The sequence below is a fragment of the Onychostruthus taczanowskii genome, unplaced genomic scaffold (genome assembly GCF_017590055.1).
Source record: "Onychostruthus taczanowskii isolate IOZ18803 unplaced genomic scaffold, ASM1759005v1 scaffold39, whole genome shotgun sequence".
NCBI classification, from domain to species: Eukaryota; Metazoa; Chordata; class Aves; order Passeriformes; family Passeridae; genus Onychostruthus; species Onychostruthus taczanowskii.
The window spans coordinates 5,492,039-5,503,857 of record NW_024501348.1 but is presented as its reverse complement, the minus strand read 5'-3'; the positions used below and the strand labels follow the sequence as shown (position 1 = coordinate 5,503,857).

The 11,819-nt window shown below is 39.3% G+C and overlaps 1 protein-coding gene across 1 annotated transcript; it reads left to right on the top strand.

The window, feature by feature from the left end:
• The first annotated feature begins 355 nt into the window (after positions 1–355).
• Positions 356–8,505, top strand: MRAP2 (melanocortin 2 receptor accessory protein 2). Its single transcript, XM_041412391.1, has 4 exons — positions 356–436; positions 833–966; positions 3,727–3,826; positions 8,154–8,505. The coding sequence occupies exons 2-4, from the start codon at positions 840–842 to the stop codon at positions 8,503–8,505; spliced, it is 579 nt and encodes a 192-aa protein (XP_041268325.1). The 5' UTR covers positions 356–436; positions 833–839.
• The last annotated feature ends 3,314 nt before the right edge of the window (positions 8,506–11,819 follow it).

The window sequence follows — 11,819 nt, the reverse complement described above, 5'->3', positions numbered from 1 at the left end:
CGTTAGTCAGTCCTGCTGGGTTTTAATTGAATCCAGAATTACCCAAAGCTCAGCTTGCTTTCACAAAAAGTATTTTGAAATATGTTTCAGTCTGGATTTCCTGACTCCAGCTACTGCAGCACATGTTTTGTGCAGAGATGTGCTTTCTTTTGGTGTGCATAAAACTGTCTCATATTCTGAAAAGAATTACTCTGCAAAATGCAAGTCTCTAGTACAGAATGGTGGTAATGACAGAGATATCTATCAGGATAATTTCATGATGCTCAGTGTTGCTTTGCAGTTTTTGTTAATCTGTGAGGGAAATCACTCCTCTTTTATTTTCCTTCTGTAGTGGCATATTGAGCCCATTTGTCAGCATAGAGAAATTTAGGTTGGAAGGGACCCCTGGTGGTCATCTGGTCCAACCTCCTGCTCAAACCATGTTAGACTAGATCAGGTAAATTTTTCCTTTTATCTAATATGAATTTCCCGTTGCCCAATTTTTGTCCATTCCTTCTTGTCCTCTTACTGTGCACTTCTGAGAAGAGCCTGGCAGCATCTCTGAATCCTCTGAGTGAAGCCAGCGCTGAGGTCTCCCTGCAGCTGTCCCTTCTCCAGGCTGAACAAACCCTTAGGCTCTCCTGCCTCCTGTGCTTCAGCTCCCCAAACATCTTGGTTGCCTTTCACTGAGCCCCTGAGTCTGTCTGTAATTAGGGGAAGGAGTGGGAGGGGATGGGATAGCCTTGTCTGATGAGGCAGTGATCCAATAGATGAGAAAGAACAAAAACCAAAAGCTGTGCTAGGTGTGGTCTCCATTAACGCATTTCATATCCACAGGTCGGTATTTGCTGAGGTGCACAATGTCTGCCCTGAGGCTGATCTCTAACAGAACCTCCCAGCAGGCCTTGTCTAACTCTGATTACACCTGGGACTACGAGTACTATGAGTATGGACCAGTGTCGTTCGAAGGTCTGAAGGCTCATAAGTGTAAGTTCAGCAGAGACACGCTTCGTGCAGCTCAGCTTCCTGCCTTCGTGTTCCTATTCTTCACTTGTGACTCAGTGTTGTACAAAAACATTTCTCCCCTAATTCCTAAGATAGCCAGGAGATACTTGTGACTGGCAGAGATAAGAACAAAATCACTTTTTGTGCTTTTGAAAATGAGGAAGCCTCAGTAATGTTAGTGAGAGGCAATTTAGGTAGCAATGATCTGAGGACTTGGAACTGCTTCCAGGATGTAATGAGTCTGTATTATGAAGAAAAGGAAGACCAAAACTGCAACTTGAAAATGTACAAGTATCCTATGAATATGTATTTGTAACTTTGGGCAGTATAAAAGTCCTTCATACCATATTTGTTGAACAAAAGTTGGATTATGTATGGTGAATTTTGAATAAGTGTTTAGAATTTAGTAGGTTTGAATAATTTCCACTGAAGTGAGTGAGACCTAAATCAACCATTGAAGAGAGCTCAGGATACCTGCTTGAATTTTAAACAAATTCAAACAATGCAATTTATACATCAGAGGGTTGGAAGTGTTTCAGGAGGCACAATAAAGCAAGGAAGATGTAGCATTAGGCTCAGTAAACTTAAGAATTCTGTTGGGAGCAGGGATGCCAAACCAACCACAAAACAGGCTTGTTATTCAGCACACATAGCAGGTGTGATTTTTGTGGGGAACAGTACTTTATTGGAGCCTTGATTTTCTTTTTTTTTTATTTTTTCCTTTTAGTTAAGTTTTTCAGCTTGATTGCTATAATCTATGTGCATATTTTTTGGTCATCTTGATTGCATTTTACATTCTGGGAATTAATGCAGCTGCATACCATCCGAGCATGTGTGACTAACTGGAAGGTACTAGTAGCTATAAATGTTTAAGTGGTAAATTTTTTTAAAGGGAGTATTGATTTTTAGATTAAATCTTCAGGTACTACCACGTCCAGCAGGATGAGCCATTTTGTATTAGGAAGGTAAGGTATATATTTAACCAATGAATACAGATTGTGCTTACAGAATGATTCTGAAAGTAATTTAGTGCACATAATATGTGGAATTACAGAAAAATGCTCCTGGCAGAATGCTTTAAACAGAAAAGGGTATTAAAATCTCCTTCCCCTCCATCACAGAGACCTATATTCAAACCAATTACTTTACACAAGGTATTGAGAGGGGAAGATAAGGCATAGGAGAGATGCAATAAATATTGCAGTGGGAGACTTGAAACTTAACCTCCTTAGCTTACCTAAGAACGGGGTTAAGGAGAGACTTCATTGTGATAAAGTATTTTCTCAGGGAGAAAATCTCAAGTTGCAGCAGGCATTTTGACTTTGCAGGGAAAGAGAGAATGGTTTGAGTTGATTTCCAGTTTCCACATTTGCCTTTTAGCGTGGCAGATATTTCACAGTGAGAGTGTGATTAACAGCTGGGGTCAAGCACCAGGTAGGATAGCTGATTCCTGTTTTTTAGAGTGTCTTTAGTTAGTCCTGTAGGAAATGCAACAGTTCTGTGCTGTGCCTGCTGCACTGGGTCAGACATTACAGGCAGTGAGGATCTCTGAGGCTTGGTAGTGGCTGTGTAATGAGAAGTAAGGGTAGAAAGGATTCCTGTCCTGGCCAAGCCTTCCTGCCTGAATGTTTGTATGTCAATGGTTTTGAACTTCTACAGTGGAAGTTTTGAATACTTGTATAAGTGAAGAATAACTGACTGAAATGACAGGTGAAAAAAACCCCAGAGTGCTGATGGGTCCTGGGCCAGGTAATACCAAGTGTTAGTGCTTTGTGACTTTGGTCCATGCTAATCAGTTGATTGTGTCTGGAAATATCTTTGTTCCACTTGAACCTCTCTAAATCAAGTTCCTGGAAACTCTGAACAGCTTTGAGCAGCTGTGGATCCACCCTGAAATTGTAAGTGGACATAGATTTGTTTTTAGTAGTGCTGGCAAATTGCCTGCAGTCCATTTGCTATAAATGAGAAGAGTAGATAGAGTTTAAGCACACAAGCAAAAAGCCATGCTCTTCCCAATGGCTGCTATATTTGGCTATTGCAGTGTTGCTTTTCTATTGATTAACTGCTGATTTGACTTTTTTGTCTAAATCTGTTGTGCTCCTCTGACACTGTGTTGCAGTTTTCTGCACTTAAGTTGGAAACCCAAATTGAAAATTATTCAAAAATATCTGGTATTTGTTGGCTATTGATATTTATTGAAGTAGCAAATTGTTTTATCTGTGGTTCTGTTTCTTGCAGAACCCTCTGTCTTGCCACTAAAAGGTCTTCCTAAAGATATTTTGTCAAAGAAATCCATTTAAATCCAGAAACTTAATGGTCTGGGGCAGAAATAACTTAAAAGAGCAGGAGTTCAGTTCTACAGAGACAGAGGATATGGGGAAAATCAAATAATCCTTCTTTCCTAGTTCTAGCACTGAAGTTCCAAAGCAGTGCTTGGAAATGGGCCTGGCATCACACAAGGAGCTCCTCTTATTTTACTTACCAAGAGAATTATCTTCCCTCTGTTATCTACTCTCTGGTTTGTCTAGATATCAGTAAAATTTGGTCTCAAAATGAGATTTTCAATGACAGTTTTCTGTCATTAAAAATAGATAAAGATAAATTTGTTTATCCCTTCTCTTTGTCACCCAGAAATAAGCTGCAAATTGTTTTGGGTTTGCACTTGTGCTGCCTGTAGAAGGCAACTTTTTCCAAGTGCAAGTAAAATATTGATCATCTTGTTTCCTTTTTTTCTTTCACCAGATTCCATTGTGATTGGATTTTGGGTTGGTCTTGCAGTTTTTGTCATCTTCATGTTTTTTGTCCTGACCCTGCTGACGAAGACAGGAGCACCACATCAAGAGTGAGTCTGAAGATGGGAATAACAAATCCAGCCTGCTGGATTTGTGGCACACCACGGCTCTTGCAGCCCCCAAACAAGCAGTGACAGTGCTGACATTGTACCATCTTGTTATATATAGTCTGTTCTTATGAAACAGTGCAGCCTGTCCTCATTTCAAGAAATCTTAGCATTTTCATTCTAAAAGGATGTTTTGGGTAGGCTGCCAAACAGGTGCCTTTAGATTACTGTTTTGTAAACAGGTGGGATGGTTCTAAGTAGGCTCAAGTTTTCATGGAGTGATACTGTGAATATCAACAGAGTAGATACAAATGAAATGCAGTGCAGATGTTGAATTAAGGAACATCTTAATCTGGCTGGTTTCTAAATGTTTGTGTGTTCAAGTCCAAAGACAGATTTGGGTAGTGTTTGCAAAATCTTCCCTTAACCCCTGAGACCTGAGTGTCTTTGTTTCTGCTGAGAAATTGCAATGAATGCTGAAGTAGAGACCAACTTAACATTTCTTTAAAGCCAGGGTCCCTTGAAAGTCCTGTTTTTTATTCTTTCTGGCTGATAAGTATGTGCACACCATGCCTTGCCTCAGTGGTTTATGTGCATTTGCACAGGATGCAGGCTGCCAGTGTCCCTTCCCCTGAGAAAGTTTGAACCCACATCTGCTCTCAGGCTCATGTGCCATAAAGTGGAAATAAAAAGCCTCTCTGGAGTGTGAGATTGCTTGCAGGCAGGTAGCAATGATGAGAAGCTGATTGTAAAAGGCAATTGCTGCTGCTTATCACTTCCTAAAGCAGCCTGTCCCTGCCTCCTGCAGCCCCTTTGCTATTTAATCACATGTAAACTGGCTCTCCATGGAACTGTGTAATAGCACATCTCAGAGACAGGCCACGTTAGAGATGGCTGATGTACATCCTGAGCCTCTTCTGTGCTCCTTAAGTTTGCTCCTGTGAGAAGAAAATAGAGTCAGAAGAATCCAGCTTACCAGAACTGTTGTGCTGGTATTTTTGCTTCCCCTACAGACTGTTATGAAGTAGCCAGACATTGCTCCCAAACAGATTTAAAATCCCTGTAATTGTTGGTGTGCTGCCTCCTTTTCACAAAGATCTTATTTATTAGCTGAGCATGAGTCTGGATCCCATGTGGATGATTTGAGAGGGGAAAAACTGATGAAGTCCAAAATACGTATATAGAGAGAATTTAAAACGGATATTTGCCAAAAATTTTTACACTTGTGAAAATCTACTTTCAGGTAGCAGAGGCCTGCTTGACATCTCCCACCTTTTTCTGCTTTTTCATCAATTTTCTCAGAGCAGTGTCCTAAAGAGTTGGTGAAATGTCCACCTTTGGTCATCTTCTACATCCAGATAATGTAACCAGAATTCAGTCTTGCCTTTCTTGAGACTTCCAGAAGTCCCTTCTGTTCTACACCTTATTATAATTTTTCTTCAGTTGCTGGAGCGAGGCCAGTTATTCCTTTCTGTATTTGTTATAAATCTCTTTGCAGCTTTGGGAGCTGTGTGCCTGAGTGCTTGCCATGCATGCTGAGTTGGCACCTTTAACAAATTTGAGCTTTTTTGACATTTGCTAATGAAATGCTCATGGTACTGAACATGGATCCTCTGGGAATACGCTAAGGGCAGTGAATACAGTTGGGTTCTCTTATTTTTGATATATGTGTATAAAAACTGGAGAACAGCTACCTGTAAAACCACTTGTTTTAGTTTGCCTGCATCTTCTATTTCCATGCCTGACTGGATTCTTCATGGCTTGGTGTTTCATTAGTGGGCTGCCTTGAGCCCTCCTTTAGAAATAGATGTTACCAGGATTCCCAGGTGCTGGGAGAAAGCCAGCTTGATTGATGGATGAAGTCTCTGCCTTCAGGAAGGCTATTTGGCTGTGCTTTAAAGTACCATTAATGTGAGAGATTAAGTGTGTCTGGGCTCAGATGGATGGATCCAAAGTAGAATACTCTGATTTTTTTTCCTATTAGTATATTTTTCTTGGCTCAACATAAAAGGCTGTGATAGGATGTACTTTACAAAATTACACAAGATGTTCAGAATTAGGTACATTCTCTGACCAGAATGGACAGGATATAGATGGGGACTGGCAGAAATATAATGAGGTATGGAAATTATATCTGTTGCATTTCTCTTTTGTTCATTTGCATATATAAGTATGTGTGGAACATTAGCTTGTGCAAATGAAAAAAAAAAAAATTTGGCAATATCTGAATTTCCAAAAAATGCTCACGTTCATCACTAGGAGAGGTAAAGCATGCCATGTTTGTTTCTGCATTTGAACATGTCCTTAAGAGCATATTTGTGCAACAAATGCAAGAGATCATGCAACCTATTTGTAGAAAATATTGGCTGGTGTAATCTTAAAGCAGTAAATGTTAGACAACCGATTTTTTTTTTTTAAGAAATCATTTGATCCCAGTTGACCTTGGATTTTTGGGGCTGCTTTTCTTGAGTGTTCTGAAAAGATACCTGCTGAGGAAATCTTGCAGATTGTAACAAGCAAGACTATGCAAGCTTCTAGTCTAGTTTTAAAAAAATGTAATAAAATTTTGCTCTGAAATTCAAAGATGGGGTTCGTGAATTTCAAAATCCAAAAATTTCACTGTATATTAGATCATGTGTTCCCTGCTCATGAACACAGTTTTATGCTTCATCATATGTCCTCAATATTCTGGGTCATTGTAAAATTTATTTGCATGTTCCATTAAGATTAGGTTGCTGTTGTGAGTCTTGTGTGCCCCTCTGCATGGTCAGCCTTTGCTCCTTCATACTTCACTGGATTACGAAGCACTTTCCACACCTGTGAAGCAATTCTGCTCTTGTAGTGGATGCATTTTAAACTTTCTTCTGCAGTCACTTCTTCCTGGGCTTACAGTGCTTGTCCTTCTTTCTGTGCTTATTTGCCACTTCTACTGCCTGTGCCACAACACTACCTAGAAACTCTTGGGACAGATTTGCCAAATTATATAGGAAACTTAAACTCAGAGTGGTGATTTTTACTGCTTTATAAATACATAAATGTCAGTTGTCAGTTCAGAATTATTCCAGTCTGTTGCCCCCTGCTGTGTATACAGTAGATTATTACTTGGTTACTGATCAGTCTTACATCAATTTAATGTTCTTCTTCTACCTGGTTCACTTTGAAATGCAGAGTGAGCCAATACAGTTTTGACAAACTAGAGAACTGCTTTGATTCCTAGGCTAGTGGAAGTGATTTTGTGAGGACAGAATTCCCCCATCATGTAATGGAAGTAAATTAGCTTTTGAGAAGCAGGGATCTTTAACTGTGCCTGAAAGACTAATGATAGGTATTCTGTGAAAATTTTAGTGGATGGATTTCTGAAGATGCCATCTGAGGCACTTATCTCCTACTGCAGGCTTGAGGAAATGAAATTACACTGAAAACTCTTCAGCGGTGGGTGGACCTTTAGGTGTCCAATTATCTGACTCCAGCTACAGAGTAGTCATTTGCTACATCTCCAGATGTAAACAGTTTGAATTATTAGTTCTTAACAAAATTCATATTCTCAGAACATGTTTCATTGCTCATTCTCTGAATACCTCTACTGCCTTCCAAATGCAAATAACTTGCATTTTGTGATGATAGCATGTAAATTCAGCCTGACAAAGAATGAATCTGTAGAACTGCTGTCTAGCTTGAGCTCTTCTCACCCCCAGCTGCAAATGGCTCTCGCACGAGTCCATGCAGATTGATGCTGGTTTGAGATACGATTTATAAAGAAAACTGCCAAAAAACATGTTAAACTATCCTTTCTGGGCTGCCTGGATTGCTAAGACTGCCAGTGTTTAAAGCAGTCTTTGGTTCCAACTCCTCTAATTTGGAAATCTGGATGTCATTGAAGTCAGTGGAAAAGATGGTTTGATGTCTGGACAAGCAAACACTCAATGCCCTCAGTAAGAGCAGTGCTGCCTGTGCCTCAGAAACATTTTGTCTAGCAAGGACTTTTCACAAACTGCTCTTATGAGCCATTTAAAACAATTGTTACTACTTGAAATCAAGAGTGTTTATAAACTCATTCAGTGAGGTGATTGTTACAGTATATTAATTACTAGAAGTGCCATTTAAGAGTGCTGGCATTAATTTATTCCCACGGAAAATTGTCATGACAAATGAAGACTTAAAATTGCTTCAGCAGAAAAGAATAAATAGTGCTGGCTTTAAAAGTCTGTGGTAGATAAACTGCAGGGTTTCCTTTTCTCCTGACCATAATGGTTGCTGAAATCAAACTTGTTGATAAGAACTCAAATAGTTATACTTTTGTGTTTAATGTATTTTTCTTGTTCCTCCATAGCAATGCAGAGCTTCCTGAAAAAAGATTTCACATGAACAGCTTTGTGGCAGATTTTGGAAGACCTTTGGAGTCTGAGAGGGTCTTTTCTCACCAAATGGCTGAAGAATCCCAGTCACTTTTCCATTTCTGCATTAATGAAGTGGACCATATGAACAAAGAAAAAGCGAGTCAGAAATGTCCAAGTCTGGAGAGTAATGCCCACTTCCAGGAGGTTCCCAAGAGCAGTGGAATGTTTGAGGAAGACCTACATTGTCTTACAAAATTTAACATCCCTAACTTTGTGAACACTGAGCAGAACTCTTCATTAGGTGAGGATGATCTCCTCATCTCAGAGCCACCAATCCTTTTATAAAGCAAGCTGGTTACGCAATCTTAACATTGGATCCTTGATTGAAAAATCCTTTACTTTAAGGTAAACATCCCCATTGATGTCCAGTTTGAAGCCTTTCTTGGCCTCCTGCTCTTTTGACAGAAGGTATTTCAGACCTGTGCTTTTTATTGTATGTAAGTACTGATAGAACTCTGTTTAGACAAGAAGTAAGACGCTGAATGCTTTATTCTGATGCCTTCTGTGGTCTAAAACTTCTGCCCAGTATTATTTTTGCTTTTTGCTTTTTTTTTTTTGTTTGTTTCTTGTACTGTTCTTCATTTTTAAATGACTACTTACGACCAGCTTCTGAAGGATAACAATTTACAAGAATAGTGAAGGCTGGAGCCTGGCAGTGGGAAGTCTGTGAAAATTCATTGGCCAAGAAAAGTGTAAATCTCAAAGAAGACTGAAAAAAGGAATAAACAGCCCCTGGGGATGTTCTGTAGTTTCTGCTGCTCCCAATAAGGATGCCTGGAGCTGAGCACCACAATAAATACCTGCTTGGGACTAACTTCAATTTCTGATCCCTAACTGCTTTTTGGTGCAGGTTAAACCCAATTTACAAAGCTTCCAGAGGAAATACCTTGCAAATTAAATTGTTCAGTTACAGTGTTTACAAAATGCTATCACCACCTGCTGCTGAGCAAAAACAAATTGGTGCCTGTAATTATACTTCAGAATGACACCTCAGCAGCTGCCCACGATGACGTGGAATTAGTATTCTACACACACACACAGTGATTTGACTCTTTCTTTTTTTTTTTCCCTGCTAATTGCTGATGTGAACTTCCAGTTTGGTAATTACAGGATTCAGTAGCTAAATCACAGGAAATAATAAAACCCCTATTTTTCTTCTGCCAATAAAGTTACTACATGAAAATAGTGGTGGTATATTAAGCTGGTGTCATATGTTGCTAATAGGCTGAGCCTTCCTGTGCTTTTGCCTTTACAAAAGGTCATTTCTTTACTCATTGGCAAGTGAAGTGCTTGCAGGCTTTGAGCTGAGAGGACCAACTCCAAAAGTATAGCTAAGCTGTCCTTGCTTCATCTTCTTTTGTCCTCAAGTGCAAGAGTGTTGCAACCCCAGCTGTTCTCCAGTGAAAGATTTGGTAAGGATTTGAGTAGGTACAGTTTCAATCTTTATTTTTTAGGGATGGAATTAAGTTCTGAACCTTTGAGAATACTTAAAATTGTATTTCAGCTTTCTTCAAAACTAATGACTGAATGGTTTTAGAGCAAGCATGTAAGATGCAGAGGTATCAGGTTCAAACCCTTTGCTGGATTTCAAGTATGCTCTACACGAAGTTCTTAATTGAGATGAAAAGAGTGGATTCCAGACATGCCTAACTGGATTTTCTTGAAAGTAACATGCTTTGTATCCAACATATCTGTGTTCCAGGTTAGAGAGCTGCTGATACATTCTTCAGCCACTAAAATGCTGATTAATTAACCCCTTCTTCACCTTACAAATAGGAAAAAGAATGAATGGGTTGAGCATTTAAAGAATACAAATTGTGTAGGAAGAGTGCAAGGAAACATCTTTTGTTTTTGTGTCCTGTGCCCTTATTACACACCACTTACAGCTCAATTTCCTGTTTTCAAAGGTGTTTTTTGCAGGACTTGCTAGCGTTTAAAGCAACAGGATTACACTTAAAGCAGAGACTCTTTAAAACTAGCAGGTTATTGCTGGAAATAGTTCCCAAAGACTGAAATGAACCCTGTTCTGAATGAGCACAGCTCCATGACCTGCAGTGCACAGCTCCAGTAAAATGTTTCTGGTGCCTTCTTTCACACAAAGTACATAACTACAACTATGAAGGCTGTAGGTGTGGACTTTGCTTTTACTAAATTTGGGAAATCTGTCTCTGAATATGGCATCTACTTCCTGCTGAGGCACCTCAGTACTATTAGTTATCTGATGGTTAAAGTTTGAAGCTCAATATCGTTCTTGCTAACACATTGTGGGACTTGCACTAAATGAGGCTTTTATATCTGATTTCTGGATGAGTGAGCTGCCTTCAGTAATGTTTGAGCTTTTATTTTACTTTTTCCCTTCTTGTGCTTGAAAACAGCAGTGCTGCTTGAAGGAAGGGCAAATCTATGTGGAATCCATCTCCTTTCCAACTGAGAAGTGAAGAGTATTTTTAAGCCATTTAAAACTACATTTTATAGATAATTTCGCTTGGAAAAAGACCTTTAAGATCATAAAGTCCAACCATTAACTCAGTACTGCCAATTCCCCAGCTAAATCATCTCACCCTGTGCCACACGGCTTTTTCAATCCTCTAGGGATGGTGACTCCACTGCTTCCCTGGGCCCTCTGTTCCACTGCTCCACAACCCCTTGGGGGCCAAAAATTCTCAGGAATTTCAAAATAATGCAGATGGGGTTTTAGAAAAAGAAGACACTGCTATTCCCTGTAGGCTAGCCTATGCTTTTCTTCTGCTACCTTAAATCTCAGTGGCTTTTCTTTGGGTACATAACTACTACTTTGGGGGAGAAAAAAGAAGCATTTTGTGTATGGATATGGGGAATAATGCCTAGATGAAAGGTACTTAATAAAATGACCCAGACATTATTCCATCTTAACTTGCAACACATTTGAACTGCATAGTTAATATCCTTCTGCAGCATGTATTAATCCTGTAAAGCTATTTAAGTGTTTGGGTTCTGCTTCTGTTCTTTCCTGATGACAGATCTACTTTTTTCATCTTATCTCCTTTCTATACTTGAAGTCTTCATGCTGCTTTTCTCAGAAAATTAACCTGTCAGTCCCCACTGTAGAGCTCTCACACCACTCCAGAGACACTGTGGCAGCAATGGTCTGAATCAGATTTTTGCTCTGCCTCAAAGCAGAGCCAAAGGCAAACACAAAAGTGTTCTGCAGTTTTCAAAAGCAGCTATTTTAAGGCTGTCCTTCCATTTCTTCCCTTTTAAATAATAATAGACATATTTTGCCTCAGGGGAAAGGGCAATATATAACCTGTTAAAAATAATCTTTTCTCAGAAAATCAACTCATTGATGCACTAGAAACAGAATAGAAAGTGTTCTAATCAGAGTTATCTTCAAAAGGAGTACTTGGAATTGAGTGGTGTTTGAAAATTGAATTTTTGTGAATTTTCTTAGTGCTTGGCCTCAAGCCTCTTCTCAAAACTCAGTATAAATGCATCACCTGCCACAGAATTAACTGCAGAGAGACATAGCTCCTCCAAGCCAGCTATATATGTTTGTTTGCCTAAACATGACTTGTATTCTGGAAGAACTTACTAGGTCAAGTTATTTATCCCAGTTTTCA